Source organism: Coffea arabica, chromosome 11e, assembly GCF_036785885.1.
Source record: "Coffea arabica cultivar ET-39 chromosome 11e, Coffea Arabica ET-39 HiFi, whole genome shotgun sequence".
NCBI classification, from domain to species: Eukaryota; Viridiplantae; Streptophyta; class Magnoliopsida; order Gentianales; family Rubiaceae; genus Coffea; species Coffea arabica.
Genome location: NC_092331.1, coordinates 10,572,230 through 10,598,271, shown reverse-complemented (window position 1 = coordinate 10,598,271; position 26,042 = coordinate 10,572,230). Strand labels below are relative to the sequence as shown.

Below are 26,042 nucleotides of genomic sequence, written 5' to 3'. Positions count from 1 at the left end.
AATTGTAGCTTATCCAGCAGTCAAACTGTGAAATTGCAAGGAAAACTTGCAAGTGGCAGTTATGTGAATCTCGCCAAGGAAAACATGGACATGTCAGGAAATGGAGAAGAATCCGCAGATTACATGAACTGTATATACAATACAGTTATTAACCGTTAAAAACATGTCTAGAGTTGTATCTCTTCAAATGATAGTTGAAACCTGAAAAGTTGCGAATGGAACGTAGAAATCTACTTCTAGTTAGTGGTTTTGGTGGTTTTCCTAGCCTGGAGTTCGAGACATCCAAACAAGGATGCCCTGTGGCTATGGCTACACCCTCAGTCATATGTGAGGTTTGGTTTTCACTTCCTGCATTCTGGATCAAATTCCAAAGATTTTCCCTATCAACCGCTCCACAGACCTTGAGGTTCTACGCGATAAATTTGATTTAGCATCGCCATCCAATCCCTACTGGACGTTCTGACCTACCAATCAATCCGGACAAAGAACCACCACAAGTCACTGCAAATACCATTTATCGATCCTGGGGGCTGATTATCCTGTAGAGAAGCTTGCTTGTCATGTTTCAGATGATGCCAGTGCACTCCTCACCTTTGAAGCAATGGCAGAGGCTGTTAGCTTTGCCAACTTGTGGGTTCCATTCTGTAGGAAACATGACGTCGAGCCTAGGAACCCAGAATCCTACTTCAATACAAGGCGCCATCCAACTAAGAACAAGAAGACATCTGATTTTGTCAAGGATAGAAGAAAGGTTAAAAGGGAATACGATGAATTGAAAGTAAGGATTAATGGATTGCATGATTCGATAAGGAGGAGATCAGATGCTTTTAATGTTAGAGAGGAAATGAAAATACTAAAGCACACGAGAAAGCGGGGTGGATTTTGTGGAACCTGTTACGGTCCAAAAGGACCCATTGGCCTGGCAGTTGGGCTGTTCCAAGCGAAGACCATGCTGAAGGAGATCACGCTGGAATTTTGCAGGTAAATGAGCACTTTCAGCTACTAGTAACTAAGTTCAATTGCTATAAAATTATATAAAGTGCATAATCCTCAGCATCGTCTAGTGCCAATTGAAAACACGGTGTTAACATTTTATTTTTTTTTGGGCAAATATGAATCTTTATTGATCAAGAAATAAGCGAGTACACAGGAATCAAACAATTCCTACTTACATAAATCCTATCACTATTACAGTAATACAAACTCAATCTTGCTGGAAACACACATGAGATGATCCGAGCTCCATACTTAGCTCCCAATTGGCTTTGGTCAATGGGACTCCTCTCCAACTCACAACAGCATTCCTAACTGATTCAAGGACCATAGATACAATGGTCACGGCAGAGAAACATTTTCGTTGAAATATGATTTGGTTCCTTACGCACCATATCTAATAAATTGCAGTTGAAAACACCAACCTACTGATTTGATCAATAAATGAGTTTGAGTTGCAATGATTACAATACCATTTTAACTCAGCATCCCAAGGTAACCTGCTCTTAACTATGGCACACAAGTACTGTAGCTTCTCCCATACTGTGTTGGATAGAGTTCAATCAAAGAAAATATGCCTCACGGACTCCTCAGCACTATTACATAGGACACACTGATCGGACTCCAAAGCCACTCCCCAGGCTTTTAAACGGTCTCTGGTAGGTAATCTTCCTCTACAAAGCATCCAAGCAATGAAAGAATAACGTGGTACAGTACCTTTCCCCCATACCAGCTTGTACTATGGCACTGGAGCTCCACAAACTCTTTTAAGTTTTGACATTGCTAACTGGACTGTAAATTGGCCGGAAGCACTACCATACCAGTATACTTCATCAGCAACATGTGTATTAGGCAAAAATAAATGCGGGGTCTCCCGTATTAGTTTACATATCTCCCCCGTTCTTCTTCTCCCTTGGGGCCATTTCCACATACTCCCTTGAATACAGCTAGAGACTCTTGAAGCTTTTGTAAGTCCAAAGTTGAGCAACAAATTTTTAGAAAAATATTTATATGAAGGACACATAGGGTGCCAGTAATCGTACCAAAAATATGTATCAGCACCATTTCCAATCAATGTCTAACGAAAGGCTGAGCTTCTTCCCTTAACAACAATATTTTCCTCTATACCCAAGAACTATTAACAGGAATCTTTGCTGCCCAAAACGAACACCCTTTCAAGTTGTTGGTATGAACCCATTTAACCCAAAGGGTATCCTTTTTACAGCAAATATGCCATATTTGCTTCATGATTAGACATTTTTCCAAAGTTCTAAATCAAACAGCCCCAACCCTCCCTTCTTCCTAGGCATACATATATCAGTCCACTTAACTTTTGCACAATAATGAGTTCTAATCTCACCAACCCATAAAAAGGAAGTTAGCATACTACAAATCTTCTTGATGACAGATTTGGGCAGAATAAAAGCACTAGACCAAAAAACCTGAATCCCACTTAATATAGATTTTATCAATTGTAATCTGCCTCCATATGAAATTTTTTACTGGCCCAACTATGAATTCTTTGTTCTGTCTTATTGAAAATAGGTCGACTATCCATGAATCTCAGTCTAGATATCAATGGCAAGCCCAAATACCTAACAGGGAGTGAGCCTAAAGGCATCTGCAGTAGGTTGCAAATTTAGATCTGCATATCCTCATTCACACCAGCCATATATATATGACACTTGTGTAGATTTGGCTTGAGGCCGGACATTTCCCCAAATTCATGCAATGTTTTCTGAATCAACTGAAATGATCTCCTTGTAGCAGCAGTAAGTATAAAAAGGTCATCAGCAAAAGATAAATGGGATATTTAAGTTCTTGACACTTGGGTGATAGTCGAATCCATTCTTATCAATGTTCCAATTCAGCAATTTTGTGAATATCTCCATAGCAATTAGAAACAGATATGGGGATTTAGGATCCCCCTGTCTCACTCCCCTTTCGTTTCTGAAGTATCCTACCATTGATCCATTTAGGTTAAGCGAAATGGAGACCATGGTCACACAATTATCCACTAAAGCAACGAATTCAGCAGGTAAGCCCAATAGCTTCATAGCAGCAAATAGGAAATCCCAATTAAGGGGGTTGTAGGCTTTCATAGTATCAATCTTTATGACAGCTCTTGGTGATCCATCTTTCCTGTGATAACCCCTCACCACCTCATGCATCAAGAGAACATTATCAAGAATGTGTTTGCCTTTTACAAAGGCACTCTGTGTGTTACTGATAATTTCAGGAATAACCTTCTTTAGCCTATTGATCAAGATGACAGAATAGCACTTATAAAGTGTATTGCAGCACGCTATGGGCCTAAAGTTCTTCATGTGCATAGCATTTTCTACTTTTGGCACCAACGTGAGGACAGTACTATTAAGCGGATAATCCATGAAACAATTTGTAAAACAGTATTGAATAGCATCGATCACATCATTTCCAGCTACATTCCAATTCAATTTGAAGAATTCAGCCAGATATCCATCAGGTCCAGGTGCTTTGCCATCCTTCAATTGAAAGTTTGAAACATGACTCTTTTGATTTCTTCAGGAGTAACTCTAGCAGTTAAGTATACACATTGCTCACTGCTAAGTACAGGATTAATAAATTGCCGCATTCTATTTTCATAGTCGGCATCCCAGAGATAATCCAGAGAAAAAAGCTTTTGATAAAATCCAATAGCCAACTCCTCCACTTCAGCATAGTCTGTGATCTTTACATCCTCATCATCAGATACTGCCAATATCCTGTTCCTCGCTATATATGCTTTCATCTTTCTATGAAAAAGGAGGTGTTTTTTTCTCCCTTGTTTAACCACAGCACTCTGGGTTTTGCTTTGTATAAGGTCTCCTCTGCTTGTAATAGTTCAGCATATTCTTTGATAAGAGTTCTTTCCAGTGTGATTAGCTCAGAGTCAAAAGGCCTAGACTGCATCATAAGCTGAACCAACTGATCCTTTTTTGCACAACTCTGCCACTAATATTGCTGAAAAACCTATTATTTAACTCCTTCAAACCGTTCTTTAGGTCCTTGAGTTTGTGGGATAGAGAAATCACAGGATTACCATGCGAAATGTTAGTCTATCTCTCTAATAAAATACTTTGAAAATCCCTATGTTTCATCCAGAACTTCTGAAATATGTTGGGTCCAAAAGACACATTCTCACAAATTTCAACAGAAATGGAGGAGTGATCAGAAATTCCAGGCCCCAAAATTTCCACCTCTGTGACAGGAAAGTAAGAAAACCACGCCTCATTTGTGAAAATCCAATCAATTCTACTGTATATTTTGTCTTCCACTTCCCTCTTGTTACACCAAGTGAAAAGGCACCCCTTGCTAGGATATTCAATTACATCTAGTGCATCCAGACAATTATTGAAATCTTCCATGGCCCCAAGGTCAAAGTCTGAGCTGCCAATTCCTTCAGTGCTGGTCCTTATTGCATTAAAATCCTCAAAGATAAGCCAAGGGGAGTTGCCCCAGATTTGTCTTAGATCTTGAACCACATAACCCTAACACTGACAACTTTATGTCAGAAACAAGCAGTTTTGATGGATATCAAATTCCTTCTTCTTGGATCTCTCAGGAACCATAGATTCCAAAACAAGCACTCCATCCTTATTATCAAAAATGTTTGGACATTTTGGAGAAGGAAGCAAAGAAGTTCATATGAAGGATCAATTTTAAATCCTTTTGGAACAAATCCAGAATTCCCCTTATCTATTCTTCCTACAAGATCAATAAAGTAAATAGTGCGTGCGCGTGTGTTTTGTTGTTGTCATTATTTTTGCTGCTCATAAAAGAAAAGGAAACTCCATGATTAACATTATTAACATCCAAGATCTTACAAAGAAGAATGCGTGGAGAAAATAAAAAAGCTACATCTTAGCTCTTCCCGGCCAAAACGTCATGGGAACAAAGAAATTTTAGTCCAGTTATGCAAACCTAACCCAGTTCTGATGAATCATGAAATAGATGAACGCTCGTTAGAGCTATCACCTGAACATCACACCTGCTGCTGATTTCATGGCAGAATTCCTTTTAATGACCTCAGTAAATTTGCGGAAAACTCACGGGGAGGGTCTGATTTGCATCAAGAAAGAATTAAGGACTAAAGATGAAAGAAACGGACGAGAAGAGGAAGGAATATAGTGATAAAAGACACGAAATGCAACTGGCAAAGAAGCTTAAGGGGCAAAGGGGAGATCCAGTTAAAGGTTGATGGAAACAGGTGGTCTTCTCAACAAGTAAAAAAACAATGCCTTACCCTCATTATAAAACAATTTTACAAGTTATATTCCTTGATCTTAATGGGTCCTATTTGAATTCCTCAACTGTTTGCCAAATTTTTTACTAACGTACGTACCCCATATCTCCACTATATCACAACAATATTACAGTGTACTAGAAGATCTCAGGCCAATCTAAATGTTCAACATTTCCTTTACTAACATGCCAAGCTCCCTCAGCAATCTCGTGAAACAACTGTTCCCAACCCCAGCTTGAAAACCCCAAGAAAAACCAGTGACCACGAACGGATTTATTCCCCAACTTCAGTTCATCCATTAGTCGAAGTGTTGCCCATTGATCAAGAAAATACACATCCGGTAGCACTTCTGGGTGCTTATCATCCACAAATTTCTGTGCTAAAGCAACAAGGGGCATTCCTTGTTTCATAACAGGACCACCATAAGAAAGAGGAGCACCCTTTAGCTTTTGTAGACCTTCTTCAAGTTCTTCAAGTGACTCCCAATTGATATGTTTGTTAACAATCAAACCTTCAAATCCTGTGGCTTGATTCACTTTCACGATAAGAATTTTGGATTCATCAAAGGGCTGTACATTCAGGAGCTTGTCTGTTGCAGTTAAAATGCATCCAGGAACTACTAAAGGGGTTGATTCATGTGAGCTGCTCCAAGATTGAACTCTGAATTGAGTAGCTGCAACTTCTCTCTTCTGGTCCTCCAGGAAAACTTCATAGTATGTGCTCTGGGACAGAGGAGCAGTTATAGAAAAACCTCCACCTTCTTTGATCTCACCCCATGAAATATCTAAAAAAAGAAAAAAGGTTGAATGCTACAAGGACAAATTACAAAACAAATACCCATAATTAAGCATCATGATTTAGATACTTAATTTCAGTTAATTACTAGCTTTTTGGGCTCCAATAGCTGGCATCACCTAACAATTAGAGTTCTCATTCGTCGTTATCAAACTACTAAATTGGTGTCTAGCCCCAAGACTACAAATCCAGCCAAACCACCCAAATCAAGGAGTATACAAATGGATCCACAAGCTCTTCCAGAAATTCATGGCCTTACTCAATCAACACACAAAGAATCCACTCCCTAGGTTTGTTACGAACACCATCCAAATCTTTGATTTGGCTAATAGCACTAAAACTATTCTGAAATTCCATGTGTTCATATGTGATTCAAGTGAATATACATGTATCCAAATATTTACTGCTCATGTGTCCTTCCATGGCTTGACCATTTTTGACTGTATGGGCATGTTTACATGTGTTCTGATCCGTCCATCAGTTTGGTTTTCACATGTTCGAGTATGTGCTGTGAAAGAGAATGTAGCAGGAGCAAGCAGGAAGAAGGGTAGACAACTTGCATAGAATTTAGGTCTGTCATGCATGCAATTTGTCCTGCTCATTCTTATCTGTGGAGATCTCAAGGAAAATGAAGATGGTTAAGAGATAACGAGGAAGAAGAAGGTAAGATGAAGGATGTGGTTCCTAAGATTTAGCATGACTACAAGCGAAACCCTAATAAAAGTGTGTCCATGCCATAGGTGTGTGGTAGACCTGAGCATGGGATGCATATGATCTGTGTTCACTGACATCTCACTCTCGTATTATCTTCTTATGCTTCCAATTTTTCTCCAAAGATACTAAGAACTCTTTTGCCATTGTATTAGTTCCAGCAAAGGGATTAAAATGAAGTATAACCAAAGATTGAATTGAATGTGGTTTGGTGAAATCCTAAGGGGCTTGGTTTCGCCAAACCCTGAAGGGAGCACATACACAGAACCCAGTGTAAGCATAATTAGAAAAACACACCAAACCTAAAACTTGGCCCTTGTCCGCTGCCCCAGCCTTTTTTTTTTTTAATCTTCAAAAGCACCACTTTTCATTCAAAGAGTAATTACTCTTGTTTGATATCTTCATAGATTCTTCCCAGAAAACCAACTTATTTTTCATTTTGGTTGTCTCCCATTTGAGTTCAGCTCATTATTTGTAGTTGCAGACACTATGCTATGCTTGAACTAAAGGAAAAATTGTCCAGGACAGGACCTTTGGTTACCAGCTCTATAGTTTTATATTAATCCTACTAGTGGATCCATATAGAGTTCTTTTCAGTAGGGAAGGGGACCGAGAGCGGAACAATTCCAGTAACCTTTTACATTCTCCCCTGCTGTGCTACCTTCCCACATAGAACAGATCTATTTTTTTTGTTGTCCCAGTTTTACATCCATCTTGACAATTGACGCGGAATGTTCAGGTCTTTTGATCATAAATGAAATCTAACTACAAGCCCATTGGGTGTTTCTTGTTCAATTTGATTACCTAGAGCGTTCTTGGAGGAGTAACTAGCATGGTTAGGATGCTTTTAGTCAAATAATTAGAACAGTGTTGGTCTTACAATTAAGTGGCCAATCTAATCTAACCAAGCAAATAACTTACAGTAAATAAATATCAACCAGTGCAAAATACAACGTACACCTCACTATAAATGACATCAGTCACAGCACAGGAGGATACTGCAGAATGTTTGCCTAGTTATTTGGTGAAAAACCATCTCTTGCATGATTTCCAGAAAAGATCGTGACTGAAAGAGAGCAGATTTTCTTCCTTTTCGAATTTCCAGATGAGGTAAAATAGGCGAATGAGAAGTGGAAAAGTAGGCAAAAAGTTCTAAATGACTTCAGAATTGTCTGGCTGATTGAATCCCTAGGCAATCCTCCTCGCTTTGTGCACCGGGAAGGAGCCCCAAACTGAAATTCTCTCAAATCCCTTCATATATGTCCGGGTGCTCAGCACCTTCTTGTAATATTATTAGCAGTTAAAAGGCTAAAGCTAAATGATGTAGAATAAAGTCAATCAGATATTAAGGATAAGAATACAAGCACAGGGAAGGTATTAGATTAGGACCATAAGGGTTAGGATGATATTTGAACTAAATTAGACTTCATTTTGTAGCTGGATTTCTTCAAATATGCAGCTTTAGCTTGTATTCTAACACCATTTTGATATGTACGAAATATCATCGTTTAGCTTGATTTCTTCAAGTGGAACTAATAAGAATGTTTTCTACATTAGCTGGTTTCCCCCAATAACCATAACTTTGATCATGAATCAAAGTAACTTTATCTCGGGCTTCTGCCAGTGTCTGTTTGTATCAAAGCCAATGCCAACCAGTGATGTGGCAGTTAGTAATGGAAGAAGTCAAGAGACAGCAAGACTGGCTATAGCAAGCTTCATCAACGCATGAAATAGGAAAATTTCGAAGTTGGTTACAGGATTCAAGATGGAATTTGAAATTCTGCAATCAAACCGGAAGTAGGGAAAACTTTTGCTGATGACACAGATATGGATAATTTGGGAAACAAAAACGTAATATTGGAACTCATTTATGGCGTTTACATGGATGACTATTATATTCATCTCAGTTCTCAACAAACAGTTTTGTAAAGATTATGTTCATCTTAATTCTCGGATTTAGAAGATTTTATTCACTTCAGTTCTCTACCGACATTTTAGAACTCAAGAATTTAGGAAATTTTAAAAACTACCAAGCCACTTGATGGTCTTGCAATCCAAAGTTCTTGGCCTGACCCAGTAACTTTTGGACCCAAGTTATTAGTAGCTCATTGCCCTTGAGCATACAAACTGTTCCCTTTCCATGCAATTTCCAAATGTGGGTCGGGGTCTCACTTTCACCCACCTTAGGGGCTTTGCATCCTCATGTCCAATCATAATCTGAACAATCCAGAGACCACATGATGCCAATTGTAACACCCAGGGTTCTTGGGCTAGCCCAATAATTTTTGGACCAAAACCACAAGTCCAAAATGGTTAATCCAAGTTATTAGTAGCCCATGGACCTTAAGCTTATAAACCAACCTTTTTCCATACGATTTTCCCATGTTGGGCAGTGTCTCACAATTCTCTTCTCACTTGCATTTATGTTGCTTCTAATTTAATTCTTGGCTGCTTCCACTTATGGTACCCCTCCCAGATAAACGATTGTCTAAGATTAATAATCCTTCTAAATACTCAATTATATAGAATTACTCCCTAAATGGCTTGGCTGCAAAACCTCTTGATTGGGAAATGCTAAAACACATTTCCTCAAACCCAAGGAGATCTGCATTAGATTAGGAATTTAGCATGACAGGTTGAAGAAAGTAATAGACTAATATAAGGTATTAATTAGATTAGGATCCTAGTTTATAGCTGCATTTCCATAGATATTCAGGTGTAACTTGTATCACTTATACAGTTTTCCTTGTGCTAAAATTAACCCCAAATCAGGTATATTAGTGGTCCTCCCTTGAAGCTATAACTTTACTAAAGGCAGGGGCATTGAAGTGCCCAAAGGCTACTAGATTGTGAATATTCTCTTATTCTCAGAGCGTCACAAAACCGCTGCCGTATCTGTGCTGTTCAAAAACTTTAGAAAAGATTGTACCACTGAACCTGAAGAAAATGCCCCCCCGTGAAATTTTCATAAAGCCATTATTTGAAGCAAAAGATGTTTCAATGAAGGAAGATATCTAGAGGTTTGTCCTACTGTGACAAGGACAGTCCATTTATCTTCCAGATTGTATTCTCATGTAACAAACAGATAAAAGGGCATTTTAATAGTCCAGGAATATTAGAGGAAAAATCTGTAGCCCTTACACATTAAAAAGATAGCAGCCATCGAAATATGAGATTGTCAGATTGCTTCATCTATTTGTGAGATGAAGCAATAGTTTCAGTACCAAAAATGACACTGATGAAAGCATCATTAATTGTTTTTTTGACTATCAAGCACTAGAAGTTAAAAAACATAATAGAAAAGGAAAAGATAAGCAACAAAAGTATGTAGCTTATTCACGTATTGACGAATCAGCATACATCATTGAGTGTACTTAACAAAACTAGCATAAGAGAACGTGCTCTGCATGTTGCCTGGTATCTTGCTTAGGGTTAAGTTTATAATTTAATAGTTATTAATTTGCAAGACTATTTTATATGTACAAATTCTCAGGAAATGCAAAAAGAGATACTTGAATTATAAATTCTATTTGATAACAAAAAAGGCAAAAATAAATGAAGTGTGATTAGCTAATCTGGTTTGTTTTCTCAACTAACTATATTTTTTAAAGAAAACATATATGCAGGTATTGTGCATGAATTGAGTTATAGAAAAATTTCAGTAAACCAAAAGAAAGTTATGGTTATGCTATAAATGTTATGTACGTATTAAGTTGGATCTTGTCTCTCCTTGATTTTATATTATTAAAAATGATAAAGAGTATTAGCAGAAATAATTTTGTAAGATCGAGATTTTATTATGATTTAACAATCTATCAAATAAGTGTACGGGTAAAGAATTAATATTCTCATGTTAGTCTACTCGTTTAATTCTTATTTTAGAATTTAGGCTACAGTTTGTTTTGAGGGACAATGTTATTCATTTTGTAACCTATATCTGTCAAATGTAATTATATTTTTAATTAGATATTTGTTTCATAATCCTACTATGCATGTTAAAACCAAACAATCAAAAGAACTAAACTTCAATTTTGTTAAAAGTCATACATTAAAGATTTAGATGTCAAGCTATAAGTCATACCAAATTATAAGTTAGGATATTAAAAGATAGTGTCTTCATATACCATTCTTTCCTAGAGATTAAAAGATATTTCTACTTGAAATATTCTTTCTTATAGCATTTTTTTTTTTGGGGGGGGTTCTTTGTTGCTTAAAAAGTACAGCTAGATATTTTACCCAAATTTAATCTAGGCTCAACATCCTTACCAACTTCAATCTACTAAATACCTATTTCGTACTTTTATTTGATGCATTTATTGCTGATAGGTTTCACTACCATATTTAATTCCCAAAGCCTAAAGAATATTCATTCATTTAAGAATCTTTAAAAAACTCAGTATCGATTATTAAGGAATTAAGAGTTTCTTATTTTGAACCTGAGTGGTCTTTTTTCTTTTAAATACTTTTTTCGAATTATTCTTTTGTCATGACTGTACTATTACTAAATAATTGCTATTGATTTACATTAATAGCTAGTGGCCTGTGTCATGGATCATAGAAATAACTTTTTTCAAACTTATAATTTGATAAAGTATTTGATCAATGATGGACAAGTGCATATGAATGGCTTAGCTTGTTCTTAAGGAAACTTTTTAAATATTATTGTTTAATTTCTAAAGCTTGTAGTAAGAAATTACTTTCGTAGTTGTTTTGTTTTCAAAAGTCATTACATTTGAAATTTATTCCACATCAATTTTTTGTATAAAAATGTTTTAATAAAATTATATTTCTGAAATATATCTCAAAGTATTTTTTTGGAGCAAATCTATTGCAAAGTTGGTATTACCTTGCGGGAAAAGCCCGAAGAAATCATTCCAAATATGCGCTCCCTTTGTGTATTTCAAGGGAGTTAAACTTATTTCGTGAAAGATTAGATTTCTTTCCAATTCATCTTATAGAAATTCAAAGGAATCTAGCTGTTTACAATAAATTGATTTTCTGTCACAATTGCATATTTCCTTTCTAAACCAAATTCTATTGGAGTGAGCTTACTTTAATAGAATTTTATTCCTAACTAAAACATCAAAGTCGATATTACAAGATATCACATCGTAATTAATCGCAATTAAGAGTATATGGCAAGGGAATTGTTGGAAAAAAAAAAAACCTAAATCACTAAATTACCAAATCATATTGGTGATTAGTTCAATCTGTCTTTTTTTGTCAATTTTTTTTATTTTTTCTCTTTTTCTTTGTTGCTCCACAATTGGCACCTATTTCTTCCATGTAAAACTAAATTACATAAATTTTGTTTTCCAATTCATGTTTAGTTTCTAAATTACACAGCTAAAGTTTTTTTTTTTCTTGTTCTTCACTAATTCTGCAATCTAATTTTAAGACAAGATGAAAATTTACACCAGCAAGTTCAATTTCCTCGATGAAAATTTAAAGTCTGATATTATATGAATAAGCGCAAAAAAAAAAAATAGAAAAGGACCTTGGGAATATAATGTAGTCATTAATGGGTCACTTATTCTGTTAATTTTAATATAGAATTAGGTATACGTCAGCAATGTGCACCTTTGGAAATCAGTAATATCACGGAAAAGAAAAACAAAATATGATTCTGAGGGGCTTGAACTAAATTCAGCCATGTCTACGTTCTTTGTATAACTATCTTATGCCCTCGAATATGCATCCACTAATATAGTGATATGCACCTTGTTTAATGTACGGTATGTAATGAGCCATTGAATTTATAAAAGTTTCTAATCAACTTGGCTGAAATTAATATAAGTACAAGAAAACTGACATACAAGAAGTTAGTCAAGATTTTTAAGATTATGGCATAACTAATGCCCCGTCATCAAATTTTAACGGAAAATTTTTTCAAATAAATTAAACTATAACCTATTACCTTTCCAAATCAATTTCTATTCCATAAGGGATTCTACTTCTAAAACAAAACCTAAAGGTTGATAGTACGTAAAAGGCCCCAGTAATCCTTAGAATTACATTTATGTTTGGAAATAGATTAAAAATCATTAATATTACTAATAAGGACATTTTAGGAAAGAAAAATTAAATCACCAAATCATATTGGTGCTTTTAATTTAGTATAGACATTATTTAATAGAGAGTTGAAAACCTAACATGTCCATATCAACTCAATGCATTATGCTTTACAAGACAGAAATCCAAAAGGGATGAACTATCAAGGTTACTTTTATGACTAGGATGATTCTAATCATAATTCTTCCAGTAAACTGGAGATTAAGACATTACATACTAAATCCTAAATGCGATTCCTATGTTTCCCTTATCATATCCCGATTTCCTGCTACATCTATTAAACAAAGCCTAAACTCGTATCACAAATACACCAAAGTTACAAATTCTATCCCCAAGCAACCCAACAATGAATACTTACTAAAATGACTAAATAATTAAAAAGAAGAGAAACGAAACTACTTTTCTACCAGAAAAAATCATATAAAATAGCTCAATTTAAACACATTGCCAACAAGATAATAGCTTGTTTCCACTCCCTCCCCCACCAGGCCCCCATCCACCCTTCCAGAAAAATATAAACAGGAATTCTCCTCGCTACAAGTAGGGCAAACTTGTCTCAAGCCCGAACAGACAGAAATTCATTTGCTCCTTCAACTATGGTTTTACCTGTCTATCCAAGCTTGAAAGCTTTATGCACCACACTTTCCAATCTAGTAGATGTAACATTTTCTACTTTAATCACCATCACCTGGGTGATATTGTTATTGTAACTCAACTAAATAGTTACAGGAACTTAATACCTGTAATTTTGTGGAAGCATCTATAATTCAAAACTTTGTAATTTAAAATGGCTCCCGAGTAGTTCTTATAAGAACCTATTGATCACGAAACAAATTTTCCTCAAGTACTTGCCATTTTAGAGCAATCCAGGTTTACTAGCAACTTGTCATCGTAATAATTTTCTAGAAAATTCTATTGGATGACTTCCACGACTTCCCAAAATGATTTTCCCACTTACTTTTAGTTTTTCATATTTTGAACATCCCACAAATCTAGATATTAGTATGACTAGTACTACAAGTAAGAGGAGTACGTTCATCAGATTTCAATGTGGTTAGTCACCATGACTGTCTAAGGCTAGCACAATTTACCTTTCTCATTGACCAGAGTTCCATGATCAGACAAAAATCTTATGACATCATAAACTGCTACATCTCCTTCGTAACTAATCACATCCTTCCTGCCAGCTGGAAATAGTAACAGAGATGGATAAATTTCCCTCTGCAAATTAGGACCAGAATACAGAATTAGTAGCTCATCTTTAAACATTTATAGGACAAAGAAGAATTATTTACATTTGATCAATACATAAATTGTAAGAAAGAGGGACAGAAATTTGGTCGAATCTTTTGACAGACAAGAAAGCATCTTGTGCTCAGAAATACCACAAGGTTTAGTTATTTCCTTGATACTTTAACACAGTAATCTTGACATCAAACTAAAAAAACTCATGCCAAAGTACTCTTCTCCGTGATCTATGTTCAAAACGCTATTTATTGGCCATTTCCCTGTCCTTAATGAAGAAATCTATTTAATTGCTATATAATATAACAAAATAATGGTTTGCTCCAGCCAAAAAAAAAAAAACTAACTGATATTGTTTGTCTCTAGCTTCCATTTAGTTTTTACAAAATAATGGTTTGCTCCAGCCAAAAAAAAATAACTAACTGATATTGTTTGTCTCTAGCTTCCATTTAGTTTTTTACAAACTCTAAATTGCTGGAGAAATCAGTAGAAGAATTAAGTAACACACAGAGGCCTGGACCCTATATAGTCATTAACCTGACCTCATTTCTTTTCACCATTTCAGGAAGCTTTCAGAATAAAGATAGTACTACAGTAATAAAACTGCAAAATCTAGTAACGTACTAAAGGAGGTAGAGACATGATAGTGGTCAATTTATTGTACATGAAGAATCAACCATAAGTATTCAAAATTCACACCTGAACCACAGATTTCAAAATCCAGCTGCAGTCATTCAGCGTGCAATCCATCAAATAAATGAGTGGCACCTTTGTGGAACTCCTAATGTTATCTGCACATATCTGACCACATATTAATGGTAGAAACAAAACAGAATCATTTTTATTTGAAAAGACATGGAGTTTGTTTGGATAAGAGTTTATTTGCATGATTTATTTGAGATAATTACTGTAGCACTTTTTGTGATGTGATGTATGTGAGATAAAAAGGTGGCTGGGAAGATAAAAATGTGGTTGAAATTTGTGAAGTAAATTTTTTTATTTGAAATCAAGCCAATCCAAACAAACCCCATGGTCATTTTCTGCAATGTTAAAGCAACCAAGAGAAGAGAAAACAAAAGGAGAGACACACAGAGAAAAGGAAAACGCATCCTTCTTGCTAATAATCTGCGATGTGCATGCATCTGTGATGTTGAAGATAAGAGACAGATGAAGAAGTTTATTGACCATGATAAAAAATTTAAAAAAAAAAATTTGCAGACCATGCTAGAGTCCTAAGAACTATATAGCCCAGCATATGCCATCATTCACTCCAAAAACTGGCATCCAACTGATTTGCATGAAATATTATCCTCTCACTTGACTTGACAAAGCACAAGAAAATTAAAAATTAAAAGGAAAAAAAAAAGCAAATTTGTGACAAAAACAAAATGTTGGAACGAGGTGCTCAATTAACATTATCTCCCCTGCATAACAACAACATCTATTACTTCTCTTTACATCAAATGTTGTAGTTTCCTTACTGCTACTAATGTGTAGAATCATCCAATGTTTTGCATGAATTAAATTATGGTTGTTGGATGAGTAATATTTTACAAAAACATGTGTTACACAAATATGTAAACATGTAATGTAACACATGCAAGGCACATTAGTTCAACATGCTACCAAATTGAGCAGCATCCAGGTATAAAAATGCTACATAAAGAGTGTGCTACATCTCATGTAACAAAATTAACAAACTATCAAGTCAGCAAGAGCTGTATAACCTTCATGTATAAGGTAGTGCAAAGCATCATTCCATGTCATCGATAATGTAAAGGACAAATTTATTGTCCTCCCAACTGTTCTTAATAATTTCTCAGAAAATTTGTTGAGTTTCCACACATTTGACCGCAAGCTATAAGATCACATTTGCTCACTTTTTTCAATTTCAACATCACCCGTTTTCAGACTGTATGTAATCATAAAGCAAGAACCATAGTTTTGCACAAAATTTCATGTGGAATTATCCAGATCTTATAGAATTCCTTCACTATATTTCGCATAGCCGTTTCTCATGAACTCGAGCTTGAGCAAAGCATTTGCACCCCTAGTTGGGAGTGTGAAATTGAAACAGTAAGAAAATAACGGGTGGGGCACCAGCCGACCCAACCCCAATTCAATTGAATTAAAAAGAAAAAAAGAAAGAAGTAAAGTCAAATATTTTGACATAGCAAAGTCATACAAAATCAAAGAGGAATAAATCTGTTAAGGTTTATGGTACAAAAATTAGCCTCAAGAATAAACTTCCAGTCATATAAACAGCATGAAAAATTCGATCCCTTTAACAATCAAGCAACATACATGAGGTTACATAAGCTTAAACAACCCAAAAATAGATAACGTAGTTAAGTTTAACTAGCTTTTTCTTCTCCAAGCGACTCACATTACATTTTCATTCTCTTGCATCAAAAGCATGATTAGCATTATCAGGAAAGAGAATACATTAGAGATCATACTTGCAGTATCATTCCCATATAACTTGCTAATGCATCATATAGGTAGCATAAATTAACCACACTGTAACTTGCTAATACATCATTCACATATAACTTGCTAATACATCAAGGATTTCATTCAAATATGGAACTGCTCAAAAAAGCTGTTAACACTACAACATGCTCCAAAGTAGCAGAAACTACCTCGATAAGCATTCAGGGTAAAAGCAAAAGTACTTATAGGCATATATGTCTGAGTAACAAAAAAGACCATTGACTCCAAGTAATTGGACTTGTTACCTTTTGTCAATAAAGAATTCTTGCTACTTGATCTATCATAACCTTGAATTGCTCTAAATACTTCACGAACAACCATTTCCATCCGCTGGCAAAATCCACACCAGCTGTTGCTTAATAGAACCAACGCATCTTTGTCCCGAGGATTACCATCGTTCACAGAATCAGACTGATTACCAAGGACCAGCTCAGAAAATGTATGGGCTGTAACTCGAGGAATAGATTCAGTCTCATGAAAATCTAGATTGACAAATGGAGGAACTGGAGCCTCCCTAGGGCTCTGAAGAACAGTTTCAGATTGTCGATATGGAGAAAGACTTTGATTTAGAAACCCATCAAGAAAATCAGATAATGAGGAATAACTCAAAGTAGCCGTCTCAGGTAAGATAAAATGTTTCTGCATAATGGGATCGATTATCACCACTGATGGAATCTTTAAGCTAGAAGCAGTGAGTGCTCCAAGCAATCTAGAGTGACCATCACAAAAGAAAAATGAACCACTAAATCCTTTGTGTCGTGTCTGCTCATGCACTCCTGCAAGTCTTTCCTCCTCGGGCGTCCTCTCTTGACCATCACCAACTCCTTTAGTTGTATGAATACGAGTGTATTCAGCAGATGATTCCTCATTCTTCCCAATGGGATCACTCTGATGACCTAGATAAGAAGATGTGGCATCAGTCATTCTGGATTCTTCATCAGTCACTGGTTTGAAACTAACATGGTTTTGGAGCTTAGTGTCCCTGTCCAGACCCAAAGTATCTTCAATATCATCTTTTTGAGAAAACTCCAAATTAGGCTGAAATTCTGGCTGGACAGGTAGAGGTTCAGCATCTTTAATTTCAAAATCTTCAGACAAAAGTTGAAATCCTGCATCTTTTGCAAGGGAGCTTAACTTTAATTCTTTCTTTTTCTGGAGCAAATTTTCCAGGATCTCATGCAAGGAACTACCCTGTAAATCTGAAATAAATTTTTCTAGCGAAATTTGCGTCTGATCATTCATAAGCACTACAGACATCTTATCCTTCACATTTAACTTCTGAAATGCTGGAAAGCGCTCTAGTTTAGGGACTACTGACGTACCATGTCCTCGAGCAGTTTCATCAGATGACTTTGTCAATTTAATAGTGCTTCCTCCAGGCATATGCTTTGAGATGTTATGGTGCATTGCTAATTGTCTGAAAGCATCAAGAGCTTCCTTGCTGTCTTTCCTGATAGATAAGGAATCAGATGATCTGTCAATGAAAAGAAGTATTGACGCCCTATTCGCAGGTAAAGTGGATGCATCATACATGTCATCTGTCAACTGCACAAAAGAACAAAGACATTTGATCACCAGAATAGCAGGAAAAAGCAAGCAATTGAAAGTATTGTAAATATATAGTACTTAATTGCAGGATTAGATAGAAGACAGATTTAGATAGCATCTAGATAGCTTGATTTAAGGATGTACATTGATTAGCTAAATTTCAGAATCTAGATTATTCTACACACGTATATGTACGGATCTTTTGTACTCTTGATAAGAGTAAGATAAAACAAGATATGCTCCTCTCAGTGTTTCTCTGTTATATTTTTCTTTTTGTGGCATGACCCTGAGGAATCCAAGTCATCTCCTCCTATTGTTACAAATGCCCTTGTGAGACAAAAAAACTCAATGAGGCTGGTCAAGGAAACAGCAAGAGCGACGGTAGTTGAGATGGACATGGTTTTCAAGGTGGTGGGAGTGTTGATCATAGACAATATGACCTAAACCAATACATCTAAAAGTATTTTCTATCACTCTTTGCCCTTATAACCATTCTGTATCTAAACTGTTTTTATCTTATTGGTTGTTTGTGCTGATAACATTGCAGGTAATGATAGTAATAGAGAGGCATTATAAAGGCCTTGGATATGTTAAAGTATTTCTAAAGCATTGAGGTTACAAGGTGTACAAAGGTACCTTGTTATCTCAAAGAAAGTCTATTCTTGACCTTTTGATTGTGGCAGGGAACTTGGGTGCTAAATCTTGTAGTGCACCAATAATTACCAACGTGTAACTTACGTGAGAAAACACTTTCAAATCCTAAGATATGGCAGACAATAGTTGGGAAACTAAACCATCTTAGACTGACTCATCCTAACATTGCATATCCTATTGTCATCGTGTACCAGTTCATCTTCAAAAACAACTCAATGGGAAGCTTTAGAGCAAATTTATTGTCATCACAAGGAGCTCCAGGACATGATAGACTATACGGTAATCATGATTACTCTCGTTTTGAGTCTCTTAGCTACAAATGGGGCACATTCTAAGATTGATTGGAGATCCACCAACGGGTGTTATGTTTTTGTTGGGAGTAATTCAGTTTAAAGGAAAGTAAGACCTAAAACCAGTGCAGAATCAGAATATAGAGCAGTAGCAAATCCACTTGTGAGCTTATGTAAATATCGACTCTCAAGCAATATTAGTTTCACTGCCTAAGAAATTATGGTGTGATAATCAAGCTGCTCTTCCCATTGTCAAAATGATTTTTTCATTGAAGAGCCAATCACAATGAAGTTGAGTGCCTTTCTTTTGGTAAAAAGATTAGGAAAATCTTGAGCTTTGTTGGCATGCTTGTTTTTCAGCCTATTTTTATGTAACTTTTATTATTGCCATTTTATTGGAAAGAGTGTATGTGAGATAAATAAGGTGGTTAGAGAACATCAAAAGGTTTAAGAATAGAGTGTTTTGTAGACAAACCATCAAAACAAAGCCATAATTTCAACTAGTCACGCGAAAACTGGAGAGCAGTTAGCTGACTTTTTAGCTGAAGCATTGAGTGGTTCAAGGATTGGTTATATCTGTAACAAGATGGGCATGATTAACATCTATGCTCCGAGTGTTTTGTAGAACCTAGATAGCTTAATTTAAGGATGTGATTTATTCTAGATTTGTAACTTCTGAACCCTTGCTAAAGAAGTGAGCAGCAAAAGATTTTATTCTTTCCAGTTACAAAAGCCTAAAAAAGCATAACCAACCAGAATTGCATTGTTTTCCAAGGACTGATGAAATTGAGCTTCATTACTTGTCAAAACCTTGCCAAAAAGATTGATCTAAAAGTAATCAACATTCTGACATTCAAAGTGTTATGTTACAACCCAAGCATGAGTTTAAAAAAATGGCAAGAGTAAGAAGAAAAAGAATGAGGCATCTTAGGAGCATCATAGGACTGTTTTTAGGACTGAAAATTCAAAAATGGAGGATTAAAGGAATTCAACTGAGTAAAATATATGCATCAACTAAGAATTATCATTATTTAATAACATGTAACAGGGACAAAAACAATAAGTGTTTCTTCATTTAGATTTGCCAGGACTCTAAGGATTAACAGGTTGTGACTTAAGCTATCTTAATTGGAATACCATGGCAGGGAGAAACTCACCCAGAGAGCTAAATGGAGAAAGTAACAATCAGAAAATTATGACAAGATAAAGAAGGTTCAATTAATATCTCCATGGCTTCACAAAATATGGAACCCTCAAAGCTAAGTTGCTTGCAACACAAAGGAAACTTGTAAGCCCCTAAATCATTGCATAAATTAACTGTCCTTATCCACAGTGGAAGAAAGAAGTGCATAAACATTTACTTGAGAAATCCTTTAACTTTGAATTTCAGGAGGAAATAAAATTCCTGGCTAAGTAATTTAAAAATACCTAAATACTCTGCACAACTCAACACCAACACAATCAGAGAGAAACATACTTTCAGATCTGTTACAAATCAACAAGTACCTAAGCTTATACAAAGCACATCACTGCATCAACATCTTATGGATAATTACACAGACAACCAAGTTAAGCCACAAAACTACATTCAAACAGAAAAGAGGATTCAAACTAATAGCATGTGAACGGCCTGCTTGTAAACCTAACTGAATTTCGAAAATCTGCCATGCAATCAATCTTAGTTCTTCTTATGTTTTTTATAAAATGCATCACCAAATAAAGGCTATATAAGCAGTATATAAGCAGGAGAGATGAGAGCATACAAAGATAGCAGACCAAGTGGTGTGTCATCACCCGTCATTATTATAACAAACATATCAACTAAACTAATTCAGAGAAGTTCCCCCCTCCCTTTCTGGAGAGGGAGGGAGAGAGAGAGAGAGCACTAAAAGAAGTCTCCTTCAACATAATCACATGTCCAACACAATGAGAAGATTTCTTCGATTTAAACAATACATAAAGCAAAGGAGGCCCATGGTGCAATGTGATTAACGAAATCCTCGTAACTATTCTAATATTTTCTTTTCATTGCATGTCAGGGGAAAAAAGATACTTTAAAGGGAGCCTACTTAATTTACCTAATACCCATTCCAAACAAGTGAATAAATTAAATGTGAAGACATGATTTGTAGGAATTTAGAAACTCACAAATGAGTAGTCTTGCATGGAAAATTAAGTAGAGACCCATTCAAAACAAGTGTATAAATTAAATGCTAAGACATGATTTGTAGGAATTTAGAAACTCGCAAATGAATAGTCTTGCATGGAAAATTAATTAGAGACCAAACTGAACAAGTATAACATTCTAAAGAATTCATGATTATTGATTCTATCAAACACCAAAAAATATATCTCAGCAGGATCCACATTTGGGAAAAACATTAAGTTTCAAACAACAGAATCAAATAATAATTTTCAAACCATTAAGTGCCATTTTAGAACCTAAAGCACAAACCATGACAGAAATCAGTAGGATTACTAACTAATAATCAAGAAGGATAACCATATGCTGCACTAAAAGCCAGAGCAAGCACCTAATATATCTCGATATGAATGTGTGAGCAGGACAGCCAAGACTACGTCCAATTATAGTCTGCAGAAATTATTTACACATTAAACTAAAACAAATTCGATAGTCTGCTTAACTCATAGTTTTCTTCTATATCTTCAAAGGCGAATTTCAACGGGATCAGTGAAACATAACCAAAGCAAAGAATTATCACATATGAGAAGTAAATAGAAAAATACTATGCCAGCTTGCCTCTGTGACAACAGACTTTTGAGTCTGTAATATGGCTTTGAGATCATCACCTTCCGTAAGAACCTTTGAACAAGTTGGGCAACCAGCAGAATATAGTTTCATCAACCAGGGAGCAGCAGAAGCCTCAATATCTAGCTCAGAAAGCAATGATTTCTCAGAAACCAATCCAAATCCTAGCCTTTCAGGAGGAAGGAAGAAATCCCTTGCAAACTTCATTAACTTTGGCAAGAAAGATTTAAGAAGCTGAAGTTCATCAACTGTACATGAAAAACCATCTGTATGCGTAATCTTATCTGCCTCTGACAAATTGCCATCATTCCCCAAGGTAAGCTTAGTAAGCCAAGGAAATTGATTAAGCCCCTTATCAGCACTGCAACTCATTTTGGGGCCTTGAATGCCTGTTGAACCAACATTACGAATAACAAATTGCAATCAATCCATCAGTTATTTTGGGTCAAATCATCAACATGATAATGGTGAGCAAGGAAATACCATCCACCTTCGGCTGCTTCTCCTCCTGCACAAGTGTTCCGTTGGTCTCTTCACTCAAACCTTTTCGAAAATTAAGAAAAAATTATCACCGGTGTCACTGTAAGGAAACGCTTGCTCGCATTTTGCAACTTTGAAAGTAGAGAAGGTTCATCATCTACAAACAAGAAAATGTGACTGACAATCCAAGAAATATAAACCATGCAAAATTGACTTCCAGCATGATTAATGATGTATGATCAAGGCTAACCAGCTGTCTGAAAGTTTATTGTTACACCACCACTATGGTAGATGTACATTAAGCCTATAGCAATGGAGAAAAAGACAATGCCTGCATTGCCTACACCTCTTCTATAATACGGCTTATGATTAAATTTCACAAAGGCCATTAGAATTGTGGCATTTTAAAATTATGAAGACCATTTTTCACTACACTAGAACCAAAATCCAGAATGATTAATGCTCCACCAATGGGGCAAAGATTGTAGTCAATACACCTAACAAAAGAGTAGACAGATAGACAATAGTTAATTATATTGAAGCCCACCAGAAATTTAATATAATCCAACATTCGTTTTACTGAAGCATGTCTATCTGAATCGTGCAAATCTCAACCACTAGCTTATTGAGCAAAATTCTCAGACAAGTAATGCAGACATTTCCACTGTGCCTAATAATATTTGAGTTACATGAAGCATCTCAATTCCATTTCTGAAAGTAACAATTACTTCAATTGCTCCCCTTGGAAAGACTATCTTATGCTCTCACCCATTTTTCATCCTTAAAACAGAGTGTCCAGAAAAAGTTCATAATTTTATTGCTCATGATGACCACACAGGCATGCAAGGGGACAATCACCTTTCACAAAAGCGCACCAGCTAATGGAGGAAAAGCAATCATTAAATGTTCTTTTGCAAGCAGTAGTGCGCTACTAAGCATGCTAAAACAGAAGCGATAACTGTTGGAAGGATAACTTCTGCCGAATGACAAAAATATTAGTAATACTAGTTGTCATAGAGAGATAAATGTTCCACTCGCTCCATAAGAAGATTGGAATGCAAGGGCTAATTAAGATTGAAGTTCAAGACTTCAAAATATTCAAGGGAAGTGCCTCAATCATTTTTGCAAATCTTTATCCTTGGTCATCAATTATTTATTTGGAAGCTTTAAGAGGAAACCATTTTCTTCTACACAAGGCAAGGGCTAAAACATGCGACATTGCAGAAGCACATAAGCAAGTAAATCATAGGAAATGAGACTTGAAGTCGTGCTTTACCCCTAGCAAGCAGCCCGGGAGTCCATCCGCAAAAATCCAGAAGAAGCAAAGTGTTGTCAGTTGAATCAAGGAAATTCCTCAACTCGTGTGATGTGCGTAAGAGTCTTAAGGGAAGGTGTTCAGGCAAGAGAGACATGACATGATGAACAGAAGATAGGATGTTTTGCACTCGAAGTGTTCCGCGGTACTTGTAAGACAAGGAATGGTGGAAGTAGATAATAGTTACTGCATCGCCAGACTCGGAGACGCCAAGTGCATTTGCCAGCATTCTCTCAGTATTTCTGTACAATAACATCAGCTTTAGGGAACCGAATCTCTCTTGCTGAGTTGTGACAGCATTTGCTAACTGCTTCTCAAGGGACCGCGACTCTCCACACCCTTTTTTTTAATGTTGGGGGTTTTGTTTGTGGTGGGGGGGGGGGGGGGCGGCGCCAGAAGGGAGGAAAAAGTTACCTCATCAGACAATTAATAATTAATTAAGAAACATGAATATGTACTTTTTTTTTTCTCTTTTAATCTCAAAGATTATTGCCAATCCATCATCATCATCCTGAGATCAGTATAACAAGAGAACAAAACAAAACGATAGTGACTTTGCTCTTTGATAGACAACTCCTCCTCTCTGGCTTTCATAGGAGAAAATGTTCTCATTTTCAATCATCTGATCTGATCAAATGTGTGTGTGTGTGTGTGTGAGAGGGAGAAGGAAAAGAGGATGGCGGGTGGCGTAGCTTACATGGTAGGGTGATCATGAGAAGGAGATTGGGATGGCGACGGATTTCTGAGGAGTAGTTGAGTTTGGTGAGAATTTGCCATTCCACTCCTTTTCTTCTGCTGCTGCCGTCCGACGCTCCTGAATCGACGCTCTGGATAGAATGACCTAGCACCAGTAGGAACAGCAGCAAGTAGAAGAGAGATTGCGTATTACTATTACGAATGGGGATCAGCCTTAATGGAAAGGGTTTCTCTGAATTTCCCATCACTCTTCGGAGGACTCTACACTGCACTTCCAGTTCCACTCTACTCTACACTCCGATCTCCACACTTTTTGTAACTACTCAACCAAAAAAAGATAATTAGGGCTGGCAATTAGATCCAAAATCCAATAACCCCCGGTTTTAAGAGTTGGTAATTAAATCCAAACTTCAATAACCTGTCCACTAATTTTAAAGATTGTGCTGTATCAATTGGGCGATGAGTTTTGGCGACTGATAAAAGAACTCGCGGAAACCAAACAACAAAAAGTTTCTCGTATATTGATTTTGGGGCAAATTATCCATTTCGCCCTTGAACTTTTTGTCTAGGTAAAATTAAGCCCCTTAACTATTTTTGGTCAACTTTGAGCCCTCAAACTTGTAAAATTGGGCACCCGTGACCCTTTTGGCCAGTTTATCCGGTTTTGCAACCGGTAAGCAAATTCACACAAATGCCAGTGTGCTTTGAAGAAGGGCATTTTTGTCCGCATATTCTAAGCAAAAAGGGAACAACTCCTCATTCATCCCTCCATTTTCCTAACCCGTCCAAACAAGTCGAACCACACCGCATTTTCCTTACCCCTTTTCATCCAAACAAGTCGAACCCTAATGTAATACCCAAATCCAAGTTAAACAATAAAAAAGTTCCAACTTTTAATCAAATGTTGATTATTCGTAAATCCCTATTCGTTTTGGGGAAGCGTTAAACCTCCGTTGGGTGCGGCAGCTTCGAATTTGGGAGCAGAAGCCCAATTAGACCTGACCCGCTTGGTGGGGGGCTTCTTGGTCTTGGTCCTTTTAGTGCCGAAGTCGAAGGCGTAACTGTTGGTGTTATTGTGGTGATAGCTGCGGTCGGGGCGAGGGCAGGGGGCGGCGCCGTTGACGAGATTGGTTAAAGGTCGGGTCTTGGAGGTTTTGGCAGCGAGAAAAGGGTCTCTGTGGAAGCGCCAAGTTTTGGAGGGGCGGCGAGGGTGGTGGGAATGATTTTCGAAAGATTGGTGGCCGATTTCACCTAATCAAACATTGGGGCGGCCTTGTCTCTTAGGGGCTAAAACAGTTAGAGGGGGGCGATAGTGGTAGGGAAATTAGGGAGATGGGAGGGGGGCAGGGGAGGTGGTGGAGGAGGAGGAGAAGCAGCAAAAGAGGAGGGGGCAGGAGGGGTGGAGATGGGTGGTGCAGAGTCAGCTGAAGAAATAGTTATAGGGGGGATGATATCGGGAGGCTAGAGGTCAGCCATGTGAGATGTTTCAAACAAGTGAGTGAGAGAATAGTAGAAAATAGTAGAGTGGAAGAAGGAGGAGGAGGAGGAGAGCAGAGCAGAAGTTTGCGGGAGGGAATCTAGTGGCGTGGCTACTATCACTGCCTGGGCGCTGTGTTGTGCTATTGAAAGTGGTTCTCCGGTCCGGTTGTCCTTCTAACCCTTTTACCCCCCTTCCTATCGTAGTTCGACATGTTTGGGCGGGTAAAATGGAGGGAA

General features: G+C 36.8%; 1 protein-coding gene across 8 annotated transcripts; it reads right to left on the bottom strand.

The window, feature by feature from the left end:
* Positions 1–148: 148 nt before the first annotated feature.
* On the bottom strand, positions 149–24,818 carry LOC113719145 (uncharacterized). Of its 8 annotated transcripts, none has more exons than XR_011824986.1 (9): positions 24,328–24,818; positions 23,592–23,969; positions 22,319–22,378; positions 21,827–22,224; positions 16,819–18,118; positions 14,780–14,871; positions 13,927–14,056; positions 892–967; positions 149–725 (listed from the first exon to the last, which is right to left on the bottom strand). XR_011824986.1 is itself a non-coding variant. In XM_027244229.2 (9 exons), the coding sequence occupies exons 1-9, from the start codon at positions 24,569–24,571 to the stop codon at positions 5,395–5,397; spliced, it is 3,042 nt and encodes a 1,013-aa protein (XP_027100030.1). In that variant the 5' UTR covers positions 24,572–24,816; the 3' UTR covers positions 5,228–5,394. The 8 variants fall into 8 exon arrangements, 7 of the variants coding, with proteins under 7 accessions (XP_027100030.1, XP_027100031.1, XP_027100033.1 ...); XM_027244229.2 differs by lacking the exons at positions 149–725; positions 892–967 and adding an exon at positions 5,228–6,041 and having other exon boundaries at positions 16,819–17,688; positions 17,896–18,118; positions 24,328–24,816; XM_027244230.2 differs by lacking the exons at positions 149–725; positions 892–967 and adding an exon at positions 5,228–6,041 and having other exon boundaries at positions 16,819–17,682; positions 17,896–18,118; positions 24,328–24,816.
* Between the last annotated feature and the right edge of the window lie 1,224 nt (positions 24,819–26,042).